Below are 25,788 nucleotides of genomic sequence, written 5' to 3'. Positions count from 1 at the left end.
TCCATTGCTCCAATGATTATAATGTTAAGAATTTATTTACTTTAAACAATTCAGAATATAAATACAATTGTGTAAATAGTAAATTATAGGATTATGTATGCAAAATAGGACGAGTAAATACTTGAATCTTGAAGTAGTTATTTGCTACCGTATTATAATTACCTATTCTATATTTATTAATTAGTATATTTATAACGTATAATTATTAATTTATGTATACATGATATAATATTTAGGAAGTAGATTGCAAAGTGCAATAATTTTATCATTGTATGATTATAAAAAAAAGTTAAAAAGTTAATTTTAATTCAAAATTTAAAAAATAGTTGGAACTGATGTCGTAGTGACAAAATGTCATAATAATAATAATTGATAAGATCTATGGGTAAACATAATATTTTACTGATAACTGCTGATAATGATATCGTTCATAATTAATAATATTTTCAATTCTCGGCGTCCTCTTTTAATTTCTATAGACGACAGACCGTAGTCCGTTCTCTATAATAGTTTGTTCTGTTAGTTTTGTGTTCGATTTAAGATATTTATATATTTAAATATTTACTTTTCTTAATTCGTGTCGTAACCAGAAATCTGAAGAACAATATCTAACGTTTTTTATTCAAACACAATCTTATCGTATTGATTCGGTGGATGCTCGCGTTATAATGAGAACGAATTAGATTTATTTTTTTTAAACCAACATTAGAGGTAACTACTTAATTATAAATTTACTTTTTTGTACTTATAAAAATAAATTATACAAAGATATCATTGCATCAAACAGTAACATTTTTTAAATGTCTGTAGAAAATTTAATCAATAATGATTGAGAGAACATCTGCATGATATTAAAATTATTTTTATTAAAACTATTGATATCTTGCAATTGAGAATATTATCTATCTTAGCATTGTTTCATTTTATATTTAATTTTTCTATAAAGTACTTATGTACTGATGGTGTACTTGTATATGTACATGTTTAAAATTAATTTCAATTTCTTAAAATAATTTAATAATTACAGTTCAGATACTTATTGAAAGTTTAATGCTTATACAATTATATTAATTAACTTTACCTATTTTTTAATATTTAGAATATATGTAGTATAGTACTGTATACTATTAAATAATATATAATTAAAATCACTTACATTTTTTATGATTTTTCAGAATATTTTGAGCCATGGCTGATCATGATGAAACATTGTTAAAAAATGAAAAATCTAAAGAAAATGGTAAAGTGAATGATAGTGTTCCAGAGTTAGATGATACTGAACCACCAAAGGTTATAATAACTGCTCCTCCGACAATGTCTATTAAAATGATTAGTAATAAATTACAAAAGTCAAGTGATGGATTTGATAATAATAAAGACTCAGACGATTGTCAGATTATCTTGCCCAAGACTGAAATTATAGATATTACTGATGATATTTGTGATAAAGATGAAACTTTAGATGAAACTAGTGAAATTGACAAAACTATAGTTAAATATGATATTAATGATACACAAACAATTATGACACTTAAAGAGGAGCCCAAAGAACCCGAAACAGAGGTGATATCAGAAGATGAAATGCCAGTTGACAATATGCCTGTTGACACTGAAGCTGTGTCTGAAGATGAATTACCACCAACCACTTTAGCTGATCAAACTGAAATAGTATCTGATGAAGAGCTGCCTAGTGAAAATGGCACATCTAAAATAAAAAGGTGTCAAATTCCTGAGGAAAAAGAAGATGATAATGAATCTCAGCCCGCAAAAAAAGTCAAAACTGAAGAAGTAAAACCAATTACTGAACTTGATAAGTTTTGGCAAGCTGTTAAAGATGACCCATCAGATTTTGCTGGATGGACTTATCTGCTACAATATGTTGATCAAGAAAATATTGCTGAGAATGCGAGAGAAGCATATGATAAATTCTTGGAACTGTACCCGTATTGTTACGGCTATTGGAGAAAATTTGCTGATTTTGAAAAAAGAAATAACAACAAAGAGGAATGTGAAGTAGTCTTTCAACGTGGCTTGAATGCCATACCACTCAGTGTTGATTTATGGATTCATTACATGACATACCTAAAAACACAGCATGCTGATGATGTGGATCTTATACGTAGCAAGTTTGAGAAAGGCTTGGAAATGTGTGGACTTGAGTATCGCTCAGATCGGTTATGGGACCATTATATTAAGTGGGAAATTGAACAGAATAAGTTAATTAATGCTTTCAACATATACAATCGTCTTCTTGCTACACAAACATTAGGCTATTTGCAACATTTTGAAAATTTTAAAGAATTTGTGAACAAGAATGCACCTGATAAGATTTTAAATGCTAAGGAATATCTCGAATTAAGACAGCAAGTAGCTGAAAGAATTAGGTTGAGTGGAAATGGAGAACTGTTGGCTGACGATTCTGCACCACCAGGAGAAGAAGAAAACACTTTTTTATCTGATGTGTCAGAAAAAGAATTAGCATTATTAAAAGAAACTATTATTGAATCAAAACAAAAAATTAATAAGGAAACAGCTAAAGAAATAGCTAAGCGCCAAGCATTCGAAGAAGGTATCAAGAGACCTTATTTCCATGTGAAACCTTTAGAAAAATGCCAGATAGAAAATTGGAAAAATTATATTTTATTGGAAAAGGAAGCCGGGGACCATCAACGTATTGTTGTTTTGTATGAAAGATGTCTAATACCATGTGCTTTGTATGAAGATTTTTGGTTAAGTTATTTGGACTATTTAGAATCATTAGATTTTGATGTAAGCGATTTATTAAAAAGCTTATACTTACGCGCCTGTTTGGTTCACCATCGCAAGTCTCCAGAATTGCATTTGAAATGGTCAGCTTTTGAAGAGAGTAAAGGCAACTTAGACAAAGCTGCTGAAATTCTGAAAAATCTTGATGATACCGTTCCACATATGTTGCAAATTATTTACAGGCGCATTAATTTGGAGAAACGAAGAGACCAATTTGATAAAGTATGTGAACTGTATGAACATTATATAAATACTTCTCATACAAAGTTTCTTACCTCTAATATTGCCATAAAATATGCACGTTTCCTTTGGAAGTGTGCAAGTAAAATCGACAAGGCCATCGAATTGATCGCAGAAATCATTAATAAAGACAAAGACAATATGCAAGATAATGCTAGACTATTGTTACAACTCATTGAACTTAAAATGAGTGTAAAGCCATTAAACGAAAAATCAGTTATTCAAATATTTGATGAAATATTATCGATGAGCAGTGTAAATTTAGAGCAGAAAATATTGTTTTCTCAACGTAAATTGGAATTTATTGAGGATTATACTTGTGATTATATATCATTGCGTAAAGCCACCAATGAGTTTAAGAGTTATACAGAGTTGCTTGCTAAAGAGAAGAAAAAAGCATTGGCTGCGGTTGAAGAAGAAAAATCTAGAATTGAAAAAGAAATGAAAGTGAAACAGGCACAAGATATTGCAGCATCTTCAAATTCTCAGACAGCGACCACCAACTATCAGCCGTACAATACCACCGGATATTACCCACAACAATACGCTACTGGATACAATCAAGCAGCTTATCAACAATATGCCCCTACTGGACAAGATTATTCATATCAGTATCAAAATTGGAGCTATCCACAAGCAACAAACTACAATCAGACATGGGGATCGTACAATTATAGTGGCACAGGAAGTGGTGGAAGTGGAGGATATTAATTGTATATAGTAAATATTAATTAAGTATAAATTACGCGTTAACAATTATTTTATGTATAAATAGAATATATATATATATATAGTATATACAAAAAAATACATCAACAATATAAACAATTAAGTCAGAATAATAAAAAGTAAACTTAAAAAAGAAAACCATGTATAATATGTTTTTTTTGTTGTTAAGAACAACATTTTTGTAAGATAATTGTAAGTACGTTTATCTTTAATCACATGTTCATAATAAAGTATAAAAAATTACAATTTTTGTTTCAATCGAATTATTTCAAATATGTTTTCCCAAAATTGTACACTGGAAGTATTTATTACACCATCGACCATCTGCGTATTATCGCCATCTATTGATAAATATTTGGGATCGCCCACACTTAAATTATTCCATACAACGTTTGAATTTGGTTCTGAATTTGGATTTCTAAAATTAAAACAAATTAAACTTGTTTATAAAACATTGCCACTTGCCAATTAAAACAAACAATATTTATATATTTTATATCTAGTATCTAAGCAGGTTTAAATAACTTATGTGATGACATAGTTCATTTATTTGACATACCCTGTTTTTGCAAAATTGCACCACAGCTTACTCATTGTTTTGCACATTCTATATTCCGGTGTATTAGCTTTGGGCAAAAATCCAAATAATTGTCCGTAAAACAAATAATTTAATTCGTCTGCGTGACATGCACCTATGAATTTTATAATTATATCAACCTAGTTGATAAATTCGTCTAGTTAAGAATCAATAATTAAATAAATAAATGATACCTTTCATTGAATGAAATATTGGCCTTGTAGCAAATAGGAGTTTTTTGCAAGCATTGAGTTCGCCATCAAATTTGAATTCATAATTGTAAATTGGCGCTCTATCTTTTTTAAGTAAATCATTAAAGCCACGATAAAAGTCTTTAGTAAAAAATACATCACTAAACAACTGGAAAAAATGAAAAATTAATTCCATTAGTTTATATAACATACAAATATCACATGGAATCTATTCCACAAACCTAGGTTTATAAATGATAAAACAGGTATTGAGGTATTCCAATGTAAAATAATAAAATAAAAGTAAAGCGTACTTACACGACATGTATTTTCCAATTTAGTAATATCACTAGATTGCTCATGTTCATTGAAATAAAAGTTCTTTACTTTTTTAATGACTTCTTCACTATAATAATTTTCAAATAATTTACTAATCTCTTCTAATTTGTGATAATCAAATAACTTTCCCAATTTGTGTTCTAAAAACAACAATTTAATAATTATTAATTATGTTCAATAAAAGTTTACATTTTTATTTAAATGGCCATAATAAAAATATATATAACATTAAATTAAATTTAAAACAAAAAAAGAAATAGTAACAGTAATCATTTTCTATATTTTAATCCTCTTCCTTGTATGAGTTATTACAATATTTAAAGAAAACTAATGGTATGTAATATTTATATTTGTTTTCTAAAATATATATAATTTAGGAGATATACATATATACACCTATTTTGATGAATAAACAAATTTTACTTAATTGAAAGAACAGCATATTCTCCCAGAGACCTAGAATATTAACTGTTTAATGCCAAGTTGCACAAAAAAATTGACTACTCTAATGGTTCACTAAAAAATTAATCTGCCAATTAGGAGCCACTACTTCATGTTTAAGGGACTATTATCTCTCTATTGATTAATTAAATGTTTAGTGATAGTTTATGAAATAAAATGTAAAAATATTTATTGACTTAATATTAAAATAAAATTTAACCAAAATTACGTGTATTCATCAATTTTGTTGATTTAAAAATATATGGCCATTGATTTGATAATATAATTAAAAAATAATTTGCCTCCAAACACTATCATTCCTTCCATATTGTTAACTCCAGCAATTAAAGGTACTGGAGATGCCGATTTGATTAAAATATCTGGATGAGCAGGTAAAAGTCTTTCACTTACGGCTTCACTTTCCACAGTTGGAACAAACTGGAAATTTAGCAAATCTCTTTGGCCCTTTTAAAATAAAATAAATCAAAACAATTATTAAAATAAATAAATAAATATGTTTATCAATAATATTTGACTTTGACATTTTGTAAAGATATAAAATTTAAAATAAAATTATTATAAATTATTTATAAAATTGAAAAAAGACTCTATTCTGGTCAGACTTTTTAATTTAGTAATCTTTGGCAGTTTTATTCAGTTTTCATTATCAAAGTATTGAATTGAGAGGTATAAAAACCAATAAGGTAAACTAAACAATGTATATCCTCCTTTCATAATTTTATTTTTACATGATTAAAGTATTATAGATTATTAGATAATATTTTATACATCATATTTACTTCAATTTTGAACTTTAATGTTGTACATTTAACTAAATCGATTGCTGGAATATTTAGTAAATATTTTACTATTTCTTTAGGATCATCTTTTTGGCATCCCAATTTTTCAGCCAACTTAAAGGCTACTTCCTTGTGTCTTTCATTAAAAGCCCATGGATTAAAAATACATCCACTTTGCATTATAGCTTTGTCAAATGATCCTAAAATAAAAATAATAAAAAAATATTTAATATCTAATTATCATTATTCATTATTATTATAGTGATTTCAATTCAGTACTATTAAATGTATTTGCACAGAATTTAAAATGGTTTTGTAAGATATCAATCAAAAATATTTTATTTATTATTGGTTTTAAAAAGAAAAATATAAATTGAATAAAAAAATAAAAAAACTTATTTTTTGTTTCAATTCTAGTTTATATTAATTATATTATATAATATATATATTATATATAATGTATAATTACATTTTATGATCATTAAAATAATATACATTCAATTAAAATTTAATAATATCAAAAATACTTTATATTTGTTTCATTACATACTCCAAATTCAAACAAATGATTATTAAATTTTAAAATGATAAATCATCATTTAAGACTTAAGAATTTATATCACAATTAATACATTATCTCACATATAATTTGATTTTAAAAAGTCATAAATTATTTTCTTAAATAGGTACTTAAGGTTCCCATGAGATTCTGATATGTTAAAGTGAATGGACATTATACTTTTTTTTTTGCTTTAGTTATTTGGGTTAATAAAAAAAAAATGGAATCTTAATTTAGTTTCAAATAATAATCACTAATAATTTCTATTAAATTTTTAAGGTAAGTTAAACAAATTATATGCTTAATTTTTATAATAAATATAACATCTAAAAGCCAAAAAATGTGTTTGAATTTTATTCTGGTTTATAGACTACTGTTCATTGAAATATGGTATACAGCAGTACAGTAAAGTTAATAAATTAAAAACTAACCTGTGGATAGTGGAGAAAGTAAATGACAATGAACAGAAGCAGATCCTGCACTTTCTCCAAAAATGGTAATATTGTTGGTATCACCTCCAAATGCTGCTATGTTGGCTTTTATCCATTTAAATGCGAAAAGTTGATCTTTCAAGCCCATATTACCAGGACATTCATCAATTCCAAAGTTTAGAAATCCTAAGAACAAAACCTGTGTTCAATTTTTTCCAGAACTTGTTAAATATCTATATAAATTGAAATATTTATTCTATAATAACAGTTATAAAATAATACTATTTATTATTTTATACATATTTACCTAGGACATTTAAACGATAGTTGATTGTTACAACAATTACATTTTCATCAAGCAAATAATCAGGAGAGTAAAAATCTAACGATCCAGATCCATAATTAAATGCACCTCCGTGTACGAATACCATAACAGCTTTTTTTTCAACCACTTCTTCCTGATAAATTATAATGAATCAATTATTAACCCAATAATCTATAGAATATAACAAAATGCTTTTACAACCTGTGGTACAAATATGTTTAGATACAAACAATCTTCACTTCCAACAATTTTTTTGGTCATAAAAACATCAAACTGCATACATACTTTACCACATGAAAATGCTTTATAAATACCAGACCATCCTGGATGTTTGACAGGAGGCTAAAACAAAATTAAAAAAGCAAATTTGGTAAATTATTTAAATTGTTACATTAATGAAATTAAATTCAATACATTGTTATGTGTCAGTTTCAATGAACTGACAATAAAATCTCTATCTATCGATTTTGGAATGAGATATACTTCATTATATGTTCATAATATTTTTGAAATACTATCGTTTTAGATAGAAGTAGGTAATTTATAAATTTGATACATTGTTGAAATTATATACTATTAAAAAGGCTCACCTTGAATCGCAAGTCTTTAATTGGCGGTAAAGCATAGGGTATGCCTAGAAAACTGACATATGGTTTGTTTGATAATCGTGTTTTGTAGTGTAGTCCTTGTAATGTACCTTGTTCAAGGACGACTGTCATTTTCTTTCGGGGCTAAAAAAATTTGAATAATTTTAAGTATTAGATAGGTATGATATTGGCTATAATAATAATTATAAATACACAAATATGTAAGACAAATACAGTATAATTATCTTATGATAAATGGATTGAGAGAAACAGTTATTATACTCATTTAATTCTTACAATTTTAAATATAACAATAATACACCTGACTTTTCAATTTCCAATTTTCAATAATAAATAATAAAAATAAATAATAGTTGTCATTCATTTGTTATTATTGTATTTTTGTTAGGTAGGTACAAGACCATTAACATAGATAATTTACTACATCAATCCTGTATGCTCTTTTTATATTTATTTTTAAGCTCTAATCATTGACATAATTTTTTATATAAATGAACACCATTATTCATGATGTCTAGTTTGATATTTGTTAATATGACATGTGTGCGCCTATAGTTATTTGTATCTATACAATGAATACTTCTGTAAGTAGTAATGGAAATGGTACATGGGTATCATTAATTAATAATTCAACTCCCAAGAATAATGATCATTAATCTTGAGAGTGGATCCACTGTGATGTCCAATGCTTTAAAAACATACGGATTTAAGTACCTATGCCTCGGGTAATATAAATTAAATACATAGGTATCTCAAAATAAGTACTCACAGGAAATAATTAGTAAATCTTCATTTACTATACAATTGAATTTGTATTTAAATCATTAAAATAAAAAATAAAAACATTGAGCTGAGTTAAAGTTCTTAAATAGTTATCAACAAAGTTATGTTTAAAAAATAGGTAATAATAGATAGGTCATGGGTAATTATTAATTTTTAATAAATTTATGGAATAGGCTTGAACAATTATTTCATAAATTTACTAGAAATACACAACAATTAAAATAAAATACTATATAAATATATTATATAATTTTAAATTATAGGTAGATACCTAGGTATTTTATTTTGTTTCATTAAATTCGTAATTCATTGTATTCTTTAAATTCAACAGGTGTCACTGTAAAATTGGACTATGCTATATTATCACAATTTAGTTTTTATCTGAAATTGTTTATCAATCCCGTAAATATTATAGATAGTATTATTAATGATGATAATAATATTATATATTATTTTATAAATTTAACGTCAACGAATAAATTACGATCGATTATCGTTATAGTTCAAGTCGTTCAATTTCAACGCAATGTAATTGGTATGTAATAATATTAATTACTATAAATAATAATAATCGGATTTCAATGCTAAGTGCATTATTTTTGGGGTTCTCTATATTTTTATTCTTTTATTTGATTCATGTGACAGATATACAAATAAAACCTATAGGTATATTAAAAATAAAACTTTTATGTAGCTTTTTTTAATAGTTTTAGGTCATTTTATTAATTTTTCAAATTTTTAGTAAACAATTAAGCGAGAATTTAACTTAAAATATTATATCAAGAAATTTAGTCAGATTTAATGTAATTCTTAAAATTTAAAACAGAACTTAAGCATAATTAGCAAAATCTTAATTTTATTTTTGTATGTTTAGTATGAATACAGTTCTATATGGTAATAATTGAAAAAACCGCATCATTGTTGAATAATTTTTAATTTATTCCATAAAATTATAAACGATGTACCTCGTACACACGAGTAACATAGTACATAGATAATCAATTTATGTAGGTATTGGATTCTTACTACGGTTTATAGTTAATATAAGAGCAAATGTACTTATTATGAATTTAGAACATATTGAATTAATAGAGAATATAAACTGTGCTCTAGTAAAGAGTTTCTTTTCTTATATTAATTTTAAAACGAGTTACCAATGTTTTATACACTTATAAAATAGAGCTTAAATAATTCATTATTTAAAAATTACCTATATATTATATAACATTTTAAAATTAAAATATGAATATGAAACTCTTCGCTTGGGCACAGTTTAATGTTTATATTTAACTCTATACAAATTTGATAATAAGCAATTTTTCTCTAATGTCTACAAACAAATTTATTTTGAATCTGGTTCTGGTACGAATAAATTTGCTATATTACACATGTTGGATAAAGATAACGCTGATAACGTTCTCTTGAATATTAAATTAATTTAGCAAGATATTTTTAGGTAATTTTTTAATGGTTGAAAGCCTATTTTTAATACATTCTCAGTTATTATTTAGAGAATTTTTTGAGAATTTTTAGGGTATTTCAATCCTAATAATTATGTACAGTTATCTATCTTAAGTAGGTCAAACGAATAGATATAGATAGTATATACCGAGAATATTTTGTAGTTAAATTATGAATAATAATATACCTAACCATAATATTATACCAAATAAAAAAAAATTAACTAATTATTAAAACAATTCTGATAGAACCACAAACGTAGATAATGTTATAATTAGGTAGGTAGCCAGGTAGGTACAATCAACAAGAAAATATCATAATTCATAAGGCCACCACTACAGACTATGTCGACTGGCGATTACGGACTACTAGAGGCTGCGATATTAATTACTTATACGTTTACACACGGTAACCTAGAACTCTAAACACTAGGAATCACCTCGAATAATAATTTTTGACTGTTGTTATTTTCCGAAATATTTTCGGTTTTGTACTTTTGTGTACCTACCTAATATAATAGTAGTGGAATGTATTTTCACTATATTGTCGCATGCTATATTATTATAATTATTAATTATTAGGTACCTTAACGGTCTTTGGCCCAGAGCTAAATTTTTATTTTGGAAAGGATTACAGACTACAGTAAGTTTTATTTTGCACGGTTATACTTATGCAGGTTCATGGACGGTGGGGAGGTGCTTTCTCGCAAGTCCGCCAACTGATTTTGTTCAATTCTTCTCTATAGAATCCGCTACTATGGCAATATGACATTGTACATCATGTGCCACGTGGGTACATATTATTATGATCACACATTCACAAAAGTACAATAATTATAATATTATCCGTCATAAATAACCTACTTGATGATGTTACATGTTGCTAAGACCGAAGGACATTTTATGATTTTGTTAAATCTTAAATGACGTTGGTATAGCGCAGTACTAAAATATTTATTAGATATAGGTACCTACATCTAACCTACTCGATGTTTAACGGCAATAATATTAAAAACTATTTCATCTGGAAACAAATTTAAACTATAATATTAAATTACATAAATCTGTAGTATGCAGAATATTTTCACAAATATAAGGGCTAGACACAAAACTATGTCAAGTCCCCTCCCTAAATCAAGTCTTCAGCTGATAAGTACTAAATAAATATCGTTTTTTCTATAATTTTAAAATTAAATCCAATAAAAATTATTTAAGATTTTGTTTTTGTAATACTGCAGTTTTTCTAATAAGTGATATCTTATATGCATAAAATAAAAAAATTGTAGTTTGTTTCCGTGAAAAATATGGTAAGAGAATAAGAGATACAAAATATTGCATGGTTAGCTTATATAGTATTAAATATTAATCATGTAATATTTTACCTCAGAGGTAAAGATACGTGTGATTTTTGTATTTGTCAACTAATCATTTTTTTAATTTTGATATAAAGGAGGACCAAAGTTCATCAAATAATTAGATATATTAGTGCCTATTCTCTGCAGTTTAAATTTATCATATATATTATATAGTACGAGTTAATAAATATATTAAACACCATAGGCAGATAAAAAACATACATCATAATATTATAATATTATATCGATGTTAGTTTTGATTTCCTGAAATTCTTTTTTGGAAAATAGAAAATATTTTCGAATAGCTATGACCTATTTCCATAAACATGCAGTGGGCATACAAAACTTTTAAAGCATTCATAGACTACATATAATTTATTCGAAACATTATTTTCAAGTACCTAGATATAAGAAATAGAAGATTATATGCAAAAATAAAATTGTATATACTAATTTACACAAAAACAGTAATTTGGGATAATATAATACATGTATAACTCATTACTCATATAGTCATATATATCTGATATACTAGGTTTGTAAACATCGAGTGTTTATGATTCAAAATGACTCGATCGGTCATAACATACCTCCTCGTTATATTTTTCCTTTCTCAAACCTCCGGATCACCTTGGACGTTTCCCACTAAAACGAACTGTACTATACATATATAAACATACATAAACGTGTATTTGTATGTATATTTGAGTATATAAAATGAAAACGAAGGTAAATTTATAATAATATCGTCCCAATTCGGGCAATTACAATACTAATATAAACGATCACTGATAATATACGCACATGTAGGTAATATGTATATAAATAATAAATAATATATAATAGCTATAATTTATACATAATATGTATATTATACTATATCATCATATCGTCATATCGTAAATGTGTATCTATATACATATATATATTATTTTATTAAATGTTATCGCTTTAATAGTAGATAAATCTTTACTATTTATTATAATATGATACATTCATATTTGGACTATACTTGTTGAGAATTAAAATAAATTTTTTTTGTGTTTTAAATAGTTAGGTACGTTTAAACCATATAGTATATTTCAAGTTTATACAATTATTATTTTTTAAATTACAACAAAATGATTACCTAAATAACAAAAATCGTTCAAGGAGAAACTGTTTGTTCATATGTAAATTTTTAATTTTGCCATATTTTGAATTTCTAATGTATGAAAAATTAATGCACTTTACGTTAATATATTTTTTTAAATTTAAGTGAGAACAACTTATGAGGAACCTTGTATTACATTTTTAAGATTTTGATCGAGCATAACATATTTTTTTAACATTTAAAGAAAAAAAGTAAGGAAATTTTAATATTTATAAACAACACGAAAAAAGCCAAAATGTATTTATATTTATGTAATATTAAGTACCTAAATGCTAGTGCCTAGTATAAATATTTGGTGAAAATTTTAATCGATCTACGTTATGAGAATAATAAATAAATATTGTGTACAATGCAACAAAACGTTAATAATTTATTGTATTATAATATTGTACATAGGTACAATGTCATTCATAGGTAACATTGATTATATCAACGTGGAAAATATACAAAACTATAGTTTTAAAACTACGTAGACACGAATTTTTGTGCTGTTTTTACAACGTTTTCTATAATAATATATTGGTAGTGTAGTTATAGTAGGTATAAGTGCAATGTCTAGAGAAGTAACTGGTAAAAAAATTTGAGGCATAACATAATTATTCACCAAAATCGAAACCATAACCAATTTGTTTGTTTTTATGTCTTAAAACTCACTTAATAGCTTTGAAAAAAATCGTAGGTACCCATATCATTAAATAATATGATGTACATACGAGTTCATTAAAAAGGGTGCTATAACTTTTTGAAAACAAAACAATGTGATGATATTTCTATAGTTATAATAATTATTGTAATCTTGAAATAATATTATTAGGTTGTTCTTGTGATCCAGATAATGTGAAACGTTAACAATTTGTCACCATATTACACAACCGGAAAGACGTGTATAAATTTATTTGTATCTACATAATATATGCAATAATTCAAGGAAAAAATATTTGTATCTTGTACAGTATTCATGTCCTATGTTAAATGTATTGCATTTTTTTCTTTATTTTAGAAGATTTTAGAAGATTTAAGGATTTTTATTGTTGGCACATCTGTGGAGATAAAATGATTTCTTTGTCCTATCTGTAAATTTCAGGACAGTTAGGTGCCTCTTTTTACTCACCATTTAATAATTACACTACTGGCAACACCGATCAGCAACACCGTTTCACGAAACATACTGTGGATTAATATTATAAACTCAATTTTATAAGTAAGTCAGTCGACTATTGAAATTCATATCCTATACTATGTAGTTAAGTATATAATGTGTTATGTTAAATTTTGGTTAATTATTTAGTAATAACAGTATTTACTTATTGGTAACACATAATAATCGTCATAATATATAATATAATAATCGTATTATTTTATAAAAACAATAACTTTAGTGTCTGAACACTGACCTCTGGAGACATTTCAGTATTCAGTATACGGAGTTACATGGCATTATTAAAACAACTCTATTACGCCCGGTTTATTTTTAACGTCGGATAAGTTTTTTATACGAGTCGTCAGATAAGATAAGTATATATACAATAATAGTATATTAAATAATAATGATATTAAATATCATAATATATAGTTGTATAATTTATTTACGATTTACGAATTACGAAATTTCCAATATTGGCGTCTTGTTAGTCAGTATTTTACTTAGTCACACTAGTGAAATTTGATAAAAAAAATTTGATACAATTATTATGTATTAAAAATAAACGCGAGGACAATAAGCCGCTTGTAAATTTTGAAAAATACAACCTTCACGTACTGAATAATATTAAAATAAATATCGGCTCTATTAATTTAGTAATTGTTATTATTCCACTTGTGTACTGAATAATGTTAAATTCTTTTTTATTATTATTATTATGTAAAAGGCATTTACAATCTGTTTACATAGAAAAATAATAAGTAAATTAGATAAAATTGATTACTAGATGTGACAACGCGAGGGAAGGGAGCGTCCAGTGACACTACTTCCAATTTATGAACTTGTGGGGGGGGAGGTTCTTAAAAATAAAAAATAATTTGGATCAAATTTGAATGTACTCGTACTTATATACTATATTATTGTTTAAAAATCAGGCCTAGATCATACACCATATTTTAACCGAGTATCTGAAGGTTTCTAATACAGTTATACATTATTGATTAAACCACATTAGCACTCATTACAATCAATATCCAGAGTAGTGTCGTGTCATTGCGCCAATGATATCCAACGATGTTCATAGTATTTTTTTCTTATTCCACTTAAGGAGATTCGATACAGACTGTTTTTTGCGAGGTTTTTTGTCTTTGTCGAACACACGCGGGACATAGAAATTTAGACGTGTTATTTTCCAGATGTGCCGATTGATCTAGTGAAGCGATAAGAAATTTGAAAACAGATTTGAATTTGTTGTTAAGTCTTTTTGAGATCAACTTTCCAACCTTCTTTTTTGCTTACAACTTCTTCAAAAATTGAAATATAACAATTTTTAATTTATACTTTTTTGGTATAACTTTTTTTGGATTTAAGGTGATACAATCAAACATGTGGAAAAGTCAATCTCAACTAGACTTAACGATAAATTTAAATTTCTTATCGCTTCACTAGATCAATCGGTACGTTTGACAAAAAATACGTCTAAATTTCTATATTCCTTGTATGTTAGACAAAGACAAAAACGATTGCTATTGAATAAAATTTAATATGCTCTATGTCTTTACCCCCTGCCAGTCTTCCCTAAAATAAGAGAAAAGCACTTTTATTTTATACTACACATATTATGCACACAGTCGTAACTTCAAATCTATAAACATAATAGTCAATATACCAATGATATTAATTATTAGAATATATATCTACACGTTCGAAAATATACCTCGTTTACTCTTATTATGTACAAGTTAGACAATCAAGGTCGTTACTGGGGATGGGTCAAGGGGTTCGGATTTATTGGTAACCAGGTATGTGTTATACGTAGTAATGCAGTATGAATGATTTCCTATATAGGTATTAACTATAATACCTATACATGTGAATATGTGACTACACATGTAACATCACATATTTTAGTTATGTAGATAAGCCGTTATATAATAATTCTGTGCTGCAAAATTATGCGATTCAGGCAATACAGTCAATAACATACTAAGTACCTATATAGACATATAGTATAGGCAGTATAGGTAAAGCTGTATAGGTATGCTTAATGGTTAATAAATAGTAATAACAAGTTCTTGATATACACAAACATTTTGTGAGTTATAAGAAAAAAACTTACTTTCTATTTTACTGAGAAAGATAGAAGTAGGCACAATTATTAATGAGTTTTCATAATCTTATGTATGATGAATATATCATATTGTGTGTATATATATAAATATATAATATGAATATTGTGACATCCTCACAATAACCAGTCAAAGCGAATGAAAGAGTGAATAAGCACCCTGTCCCTTGGATACCAGTTCAAAGATATCATCTTCTTCGTTAATTAGTTAAATTTAATTTTTAAAAAGACGTAATACTCACAAAATTGTACATATTAAATTTATAGGTGTATATTTTGATTTGATGTATTTTTTTGAATCTAATAATCTTTTTTCATTTCTCTGTTGGCCAATGCTATTATAATATAGGTTGAATAGTAAGAATTAAGAATATGTTTTCCCATTTTGTATATATATACTTTATTTTACCGTTTACGTTTGCATTAGGGTCGACTATCGACCGCGTGTCGTCAAATGATAAAAATTACGGTTCTGGTGAAGGGGTTGGGTGAGGGGGAGGGTCGATGGAGGAGCAATCACTATTTTAGTACTATGTATCGCATTTACCGATTACTGACGAGTGACGAGCACGGTTTTGAAACTTCTATCACGATTCACGAGTTCGTAAAATATTATCTTAAAGTAATGGACAACAATAAAAATCGTTATCACCATGACTGAATATCACGGGCGGCGGAGATAATAAATCATATGTTTTGATATCTTCAAGCGCATTATTTATATTTTACGGGAGAGCCGTGCATAATTACATTAAAATTGTATTATTATTCGATAAATCGATAATAATATGAGATGTATCTTTTAACGTGTCTGCGACCGTAACGAAACGATTTGATTTATATTATCATTATCAAGACAGTTATAATGACAACTATATAATACATATTGATAACACCGTATTTACGATTGTCTGCAATTTCAACACCCTGAGAGTTATGGCGATAAAATAAAACACAAATGATTGTCATGTTAGGCGATTAAGCTTGGGACAAGATCAATGGAATTATAATAAATCGGTACGATACGACATGTAGTAATGTGTGATATGCTTACAATGATGCTGGTCAAAAACACCATCAGCTTGTTGAACACGACGATTGCTCCGATACGGAATATGATGAACGTTGACGACAACCTGCCCATGATATTATTATGATGCTCGTAAGTGCCTAAGTATTTAAATTATTCGAAACGGTGCAAGCGGGCGTACAACGTGGACCGACTACGACGACGGCGCAGAACCGTACCTCAGCAGGCAGATGCACTCACTGTGACAAGGTCCGTGTCGAACTGTCGAATGTCGACCATGCGCGGCATTTCTCCCCTTCCACCGCGCCGCCTCTACAAACGATATTTTTGTTTTTATTATTATTATTATTATACACTACAGCACATTTACTTTGAGGTACCTACTTACCTACATAACAATATTATTTTATAAATAATAATTTTTAAAAGGTCTGTGACCAAGTCCTCCCGTACACGGTAAAATATAATTATTATTAATTATCGTCTGCTCCGTCGTCTCGCTCCGCGGATTTGTTTTTCCTTGAAAGAATTCAACTTTAGTAAAAGAATGTAAATCAAATACTAACTCAGATTTTTACTATACGATAAAAAAAATAATAAGATCACGTTTAATACAAACAATACAGGTAATCAGTTTAACATCAGAAAAACAAGATAAATTTAAAAGTAAATTGAAGTGCTGTTAGTGAACGGTTCTTCACTCAAGTGTCAAATTCTTTGTTTTTTCTCTAATTTACTTATAGTTTGATAGTAAATAGTTTTAATAAAAATAGGAACGCGTGTTATACATAGCTCATAGCATTGAGACGCATTGGTGTAGCGTGAAATTTGGTGGTCCTAGAGACTTAGCTTATAGTTGGAGGTGCCTCTTTAACACAATAATTAAATTGTCAAATAGCGAATCTAGAAAAAGTCTGATAGAATAAGCTGATAAAATATATGTATTATAACAATAATATAATAGTTTGGCAACTTATAAATTTCTTTTAAAAAATAAAAATAAAACTTTTTAACGATCGTTTGATTTAAAAAGAAAAAGTAGCTTTTTTTAATGCCACGATAAATATACTGCGAATGCCAACCATGTTTTTTGTGTTACATTTGTATTATAATATTACTACTATTACGGCAAAACGGTATACAACAACTATCCACCCTGTATTATAATGACATTGTAATATTTAATGCAATCATTAAATTATTCTAAGTAGCTGTTAAACATGCCTTGGACCTAGGTCGTGTTCGAAATTCGCTTAATTAATTTAAAACGGTTGCGTGTACCTACGTCTATAGGATTGTCATGTATTGTATATTATAAGCATGTATAATATCATAAAAGTAGACAATGGTCTAAAAATATTGATATTTTGATTTTTCTATCTGTCTACGCAGAACACATTATATTTATATTATATACTCACTTAAGTATTTAATATATATATATATGTATAATATATGGCAGTGACGATTAAATGCATTAAACATGACACGTTGACAGTCTTATATGGATATATCAATATAATTTATTATCATAAAATGCCTATAGAAACGTAAAACAGTAGTTATTAATTACTAAATAATTTATCCCAAGGAATTCGTTAGTTTTCCCTTGGAAAATAATAATTTAGAACTGAGGTAATATATATATAATTACTTTACATAGGTTATTATAGGTAATATAATATACATATTCTATTTTCTATTCTATGATATAAATAATAATTAAATATTAATTTAGTACTTATCCCATTGAATTTTATAAGAACACATTTTTCAATGTTTCATAATACACATGTACATTGTACAGATAAATATTAGTGTTATTCAAAAAATTTAAAAATATGAATTGTTTCAGATGAACGGTCGATCGCAAACGATTTCAAAGTTGATTGTGTTAGAATTTATTTTTAGGCTATACACACGAAAATTAATCATGGTGGTAGTTAACAACATTCTCGATAAATGGAAGTTGATCCTCAAAGGTGAAGTATATTTTTAGTAAATTGCCAAAAAAAGTTTGGCCACCCCTAGTATCGACTATAGAGGCACCTCGTGAAATATTAGGTAGTTACACTAATAAGAGTCTCAGCTGATCTTATTTTTAAATTCTGTTGAATAAGTAATTCATTTCTTGTTCGAAATTCGATTTTTATATATTTGAATTTCCCGCATACAACATTCATGCTTAGGAATGCGAAATTAAAAAGGGAAAAAAGTAAATTATCGCTCTGTTATACTATAGGTATCGAGTGTAATTTGTCATTGGATCGGCCACTGTAATGTATGTGAACGTTTAAATTAAAAGACAAACCTTTCCAATATTGCATACGAAAAATTATTCTGAGCGGTAGATGTCATTTTATATTGTGTATTAAAGTTGTTACTACCTATATTAATTTATTTTAAAATTAGCAATTCGGTAGATTGAATTAATTTTTTCCTATAATATTGCATTTGAAAATTTCATTGTGTCTATAAAATAAAATAATATACGTTAAAAGTTTCAAGTGATCAGGAAGTCCGGAATTATATTTTTAAATTACAACAAAACAACTTAAATTGTTATTCTTTGTTTAAATATCTAAACTTGTCAAAATTTAAAATTCAAATGTCTATAAAAAAAACTTATATTTTTAGATGGTTTGGTTTCACTAAAAATTTTGTTTTAGAAACGTATATTACATTTTCAATCTTAAGCTATAAAATTTAACATTTTATAAATTTTTAAATACAATTCATAACTAATTTCCGCGTTTTGACGAATTTTGCCAATATTTGAATTTCAAATGCTTATAAAAAAAAATCGTGTCTTTGATGTATCAGCTTTTTTTTTCGTTGGGAAGTTGTGTTGTCGAATTTCTTTTTGATTCTGGTTGAAAATGATGAACTCACGTGTCATCACCAATCACACATTCACACATCTCCCTGTAAATTTGTACTGGTTTACAATTTTTTAACTATAAAAACCTGATCACTGCGCATTTTGGATGACGTGACTGCAATGGTAAGAAATTATGGTTAACTAATAATTGATAAGGTTTCCAACTAAGTTCAATTTCACTAACTATACTTTGGAAGAACCATTCAATCATTGCGCCCTCCAAATTTCATCGAAAAATATTCACTTGGGAAAATTATATAACACCTAATGAAACTTACTTTTTGATTGATCCTTGTACCAATATTTAATATTTTTAAATAGCTATAAATCTATAATAACAAGTTATGAGGATCCTTGTATTACATTTTAATTCAATTTTTTATTGATATTTAAAAAAAACATTTTAAATTTAAAATATCTATAAATACCTTAAAAAGAGTTAAAATATTTATAAAATTATATTACGCGTAGAAAATGATAATATTGATAATAATATTATAAACGTTTAGTGAAAATGATCAAGCATCTACGGTTATTCATTTTTAAATTACAATAAATAAAAAAATTTGTTTGGTGATAAATCGTTATTTTATATGCAAAAATCTAATTTCATAAAAATTTAAACTTTAGAAGCTTATAAAAAAAAAAAATTTTGTATTTTTAGATTCTGATCAGAGCAATGAATTGATTGATAATGGAGTAATTTTTATTCATATCACTATTTCGAGCAGTAAAAATGATTCAATTTTAAACTTAATAAGAGGTTGATGGGGTGGGAGGATCAAAAGTTAAGTACTTTTTAAAATAACCGAGAAAAACTTTTAAAAAGTTAAAAAAAAAATGAGAATTCTTACGCAAAACCAGTGTAATTCAAAAACAAATAATCGCAGGTTCTTGAAATTTTCACCAAATATTTATATTATCATTTTCTATACATATAAAAATGTTAAAAATATTTTTAAATTTTAATATCAATAAAAATGTATTATTAAGTATAAATGTCTTAAAATTTAATAAAAGATTCCCTCTAGTTTTTTCACTAATATCAAAAATATAAAAAAATTATCAGATTGTCAAATGTTTATGAAAATGAAAAAAATTAAAATATACTGTCATGTGTAGAAAATAATGATTTAAATTTTTTTTGAAAATTGTAAGTAAGTATCTAGAGTTATTTGTTTTTGAGCTACACTAAAAAAGTAAAAGCGATTTTGTCAAAAATTAGCTTTCTTAAAAATTTCCGTTTTAGTTTTTCGTTTTTTAGAATAGTTTTGAAAAATACTGGATATTTTTAATTTTGACGTTTTAAAAGTACCAACTAGATCACAAATTAGCTACCAGAAACCACATAAGAAGTTGAAAATTGAATGGTTTATATGTAAAAGATTATGTACATCTATATACATCTAAAACACAGATTATTGTAAATTTATTATATTTATCATCGCGCCTCAGAATCTAAAATATGTGTTGTCATTCAAAAAAATTAAAAATTAAAAATTAAAATTGTAGGTAAATAAGAGTGAAAAAATATAATATGGTTTCAATAAAGGTTGTTATTTTAATGACTTTAAATTATGTAAAAATAATATTTTTAAAAACGTTCGAGAAAAATTAATGTTTACCTTTAAAAGAATCATTTTGAATAATTTTATTTATAGATTTATACTGAATACCTTTGACTATTATGATTATTATGATCTAGTTACCTTTTTTGTTTGTTCATGTAAATATAATGTATTATACTCTTTTCATGTAAATTGGAAATCTAACACATTAACGTGCAATCGAAGATTTTGAGTGTTTAACTGTTGACCTATAAAGTATTTTAGTTAAAATTTATACCAATATATTTAATAAGATTACTTGAATATAAGAAACTATGGAAGTATTATGGCATCTAATCGATAATATTTATATTTTATAATTTTATATATACCTACTTAAGATTAATATACCTGCTATATGCCTGTATAATATATGTTCATCGATAAATTTGCACAGACTTTGTATTAAAATATTTTAAATGTTAATATTATAAGTTATAACCATTAATCTCTAGAAAACTTCAAAGAACTTACTGCACTAGTGTATAATATGGTATATTATAACCATCATTATGCATATTACGTTTTTTGCAGCAGTAGTGCATAAGTATAGGGAGAAGATAGAACAATTCTTTGACATTTTTCTAACGTACATAACTATTTTATTAGAAATATTTTTGTTTTGTCAGTGATCAACTAATTTATAGATTTGATCTTCCCCTCTCCAAAATGTTGGTCTAAGTACGCCATAGTTTTCCAGTTTCTGAAAAAAAACGTATAATACCAAATTTATGAAATTAAATGACAAAAATTTTGGTATGTATTATAAACATGTCTTCTTATAAATTATAACGTTTCATAATTCGATATGACGTATAAGCTGGAATACTCAAACTACGTCATAGTTGAACAAATTTAAGAAAAACTTATTAAGTAAAAATGCATCTCGTTAACATAGTTTATTAATTTATTAAACTTACTATAATTTGCATTTATCAGTTTGATTTATTTAAACTATTTGGCTTAAAATTTAAATACACTAGCTGTGTAATCAATACAATACAATAAGGCAATTTAGAAAACTGTAATTACTTAATTCAAATTAAATTCAAATTATTAGTATCTATTTATTTTAATATTTGGCATTGATTAAAAGTCAAACTAAAATTATTTGATATCTGTTATGTGTCTACCTTGGAAGTTTAAACTAAAATATCTCATTAAAATAGTTAAAGTTATTTTATAATAATACTTCATCAGCTGCAGGTTAAAAATTAAAATATTTTGTCCTTGGAGTAGAAGTATTTTGGCCGAATTAAATAATTATCTACACGCCTATTATTTATATCACCAAAGTAGAACAACAAGTCAATAATTATTCAAAGTATAAAATGCCTTCTAGTTTTCATAACTTTAAAAAATCAAATGCTTATTAGTAAATATGTTACATAATATTTGATAGTTATTATAATTTATAAATAATAATTATTTACAATGCAGAAAATATGTATGATTTTAATAGTATAATTTAAAATGAAAAAATATGTTTATTTTTGTAAATTCAACTACTATATGAAATTATAACTTCTCCAATTTTTCAAAAATACATACATAAATTTGTTTTATAAATATATACAGTATAATATATTATTTTATTTATATTTGTGATGTTAATACAAACATAATAATAATCTATATATTATATAAAAATAAAATGTTCGTTGGTAAGTATAGAACTTGAGATCGGATGGATGATTGGGCTAATTTTTTTTAAATGTTTGTAATAGTGTGAATATGGTTTTTATGGAAAGAAAAATGAAAATTTTTTGGAAGATTAAACAATTTGGGAAAAACTGAAAGTGTATTTTCCGATGGAATTTTTGTATTAACTCGTATTAAAGTTTGTTAGGTTAGCATCATATTATTAAATATAAGAATAAAATAGTTTTTGACTTGGCAATAAGAAGGTTTACTTAAATTTTTAAGTAAATATTTGTGTTGTGTACGATGCAGATTTTTGATTCTGATACGTTTCTGTAGCAGTATTTCACTCTCGCTCTAATTCCACTTGACCACTTACGCTGTAATTTGACGATTGTCAATGCATATTGCCAAATTTACTTTGGCCGTCTATACCACAATTTATATGGCCAGTAGTATATAGTCACCACTGCCACTGTCCTGTCCGCTGGTGGTGGGAGAATTTATGTCTAAATGTTTTACACATGACACGTCAATTATTAGGTACACCTTATCTGTTCGAGTCATATCGTTTTATCAACCTAATGGTATTTATTAATTAATTCCATGGGTTTTTTTTTCTTTGAAGTATATATACGAGTATATAATATATATCATATACTATGTATGGCATTCCTGTATTGGCAGACTTTACTTTCAATCGTTTTTCTTTCATCGAGTTATTTAACTTTACCTTTTTTTATACTGATGCTTTTAATGTATATAATTTTTTCACGTGTTTGAACATTATTAGGTTTTTAATTTGTTATTTTTTAATTTATAATCCAAATATTTGATTGAGTTTTTGTAATCCGTAATGTTGCCACTTGGTATCGATCTCCCGGTTTAATTTGATATGGTATAGAAATATTTACGCACGAACTACAAGATATTTTAAATTGCAATACCTATACTCTTGTAGATGCCTGCATACAACAGAATGAAAAATCTTAGTATATTCAATATAGTTCGAGGTTGAACTAACGATGTTTTGTAAAACTTATTAATTGTTATGGTATGTTAACAGCTGATTAATAAGATATTAGATACTTTAAATATGACATAAAATTAACAAAATTTTTTAATTTTATAGATAAGATACCGATGATAATATACCTTAAAGTTATCTCTCACTTTTCTTAAGAAACTTGAAAACTACATATATATTGTTATATTGTACAATTAATTTGCTAAAATATGCTAAGAAATAGTCATAATTCACATATTATGGTTTTTGAAGGTGGTCCTTACTTAATAATAACATTCTGTAGCTTAAAATTTTCTTTTTGATAAAATAGAGGTTTTGAAATTTCTTAAAATTTCCTGAAAAATTTTTAGTAAATTATTAATTGTATATTTCTTAAATTAACATGAACAATTGGTAGAGAATAAAGTAACTATTCATAGAAGTGGTTATGATACTATACTAAATGTATTACTTATTGTTTTTATTCCACGTTAGAATAATTTTATAACTGTAATTATTAATTTAAAAAATACTATAGCAAAAGTACATAATACTATAATAGTAATTTTATTATTATTGAAATATTGAGCTCGGGATTTTGTTGAATTATAATAATATGTATTATTTAAAAACCTTGACTTACAATTTATAATAATTTCCTATGTGTATGTGGAACTTTAAGCCGTTATAGAATTTTGGTTTAGCGTCATCATTAAAGTATGTTCACTAAACGACTTCCGTAAACAAACCATAAGCTTCCGCTAGTGTATTTTGGTAATTTTATTAACTCGTAAAAAACTAGGTAATATGGGCAACGAGTTATTAATGAGCTCTTGGACGCCTATATAAACATAAAACCTTCATCGCAAGGGAAATATACGAAGGTGTTATATCATACGAGTATATGCAAACAAATTTACATTAATTAAAATGTGACAAAATGTACATACAAAATATGTAAATTTGTTTTATTTGTAAAAATAAATTTACATAAATGGATATCTATCAATAGTTTGAAGAATGAATAATTTTAATTTTATTTTATTACGAACGCCCGCATATATATAGCTGTTGATGTATTTACAATAATTATAATGTATTTTATGTTTAAAAACATATATAATAAACATAATAATAAAAATTACCTACCTGTGTTTCTTGAAATGCCTTCGTGTTTCATTAGCAGGAACAGCAAGCTTAATAACCATATAGGTACATTGTTGCATGCATTTTATAGAAGCATTTTTTAAAAATGCTTGGATGACAAGAATAAATCTATTTATACGAAAAATATAAAAGTAAATGATTTATAATAATCGGAAGGAGATATGACGATGTGTATTATAGCGTGTATACTGCGTAGTAAACTGCGATTTGACGACGGATTTTACTTTAGAGAAAAAACATCTGCATGAAGATAAAACTAGCGACGTATCGTTCGTACTATACAATTTATAACGTAGATAATAATTATTTATTACATTTATGAAAAAATTTTATCGTAATTCAATGTCATAGGTATTTATGTATTTTATTTTTAAACCTCTATAATATAATATTAATATGACAATGAAATACAATAAATATGTAAAAATTA

The 25,788-nt window shown here is 26.2% G+C and overlaps 2 protein-coding genes across 4 annotated transcripts; one reads left to right on the top strand and one right to left on the bottom strand.

The window, feature by feature from the left end:
• The first annotated feature begins 435 nt into the window (after nt 1-435).
• LOC132922736 (pre-mRNA-processing factor 39-like) lies at nt 436-3,981 on the top strand. The gene is made up of 2 exons (XM_060986407.1): nt 436-711; nt 1,176-3,981. Exon 2 carries the CDS (start codon nt 1,189-1,191, stop codon nt 3,715-3,717), a length of 2,529 nt encoding a protein of 842 aa, XP_060842390.1. The 5' UTR covers nt 436-711; nt 1,176-1,188; the 3' UTR covers nt 3,718-3,981.
• On the bottom strand, nt 3,749-25,528 carry LOC132922744 (juvenile hormone esterase-like). Of its 3 annotated transcripts, none has more exons than XM_060986436.1 (11): nt 25,341-25,528; nt 7,989-8,129; nt 7,600-7,740; nt 7,381-7,531; nt 7,074-7,259; nt 6,084-6,283; nt 5,586-5,748; nt 4,822-4,982; nt 4,507-4,672; nt 4,295-4,427; nt 3,749-4,153 (listed from the first exon to the last, which is right to left on the bottom strand). In XM_060986436.1, the coding sequence occupies exons 2-11, from the start codon at nt 8,115-8,117 to the stop codon at nt 3,976-3,978; spliced, it is 1,608 nt and encodes a 535-aa protein (XP_060842419.1). In that variant the 5' UTR covers nt 8,118-8,129; nt 25,341-25,528; the 3' UTR covers nt 3,749-3,975. The 3 variants fall into 3 exon arrangements, with proteins under 3 accessions (XP_060842419.1, XP_060842402.1, XP_060842412.1); XM_060986419.1 differs by lacking the exon at nt 25,341-25,528 and adding an exon at nt 17,081-17,328; XM_060986429.1 differs by lacking the exon at nt 25,341-25,528 and adding an exon at nt 9,061-9,148.
• Nucleotides 25,529-25,788: the final 260 nt, after the last annotated feature.

This window comes from Rhopalosiphum padi, chromosome 1, assembly GCF_020882245.1.
Source record: "Rhopalosiphum padi isolate XX-2018 chromosome 1, ASM2088224v1, whole genome shotgun sequence".
NCBI lineage: Eukaryota > Metazoa > Arthropoda > Insecta > Hemiptera > Aphididae > Rhopalosiphum > Rhopalosiphum padi.
This window is presented reverse-complemented; position numbering and strand designations above follow the sequence as displayed.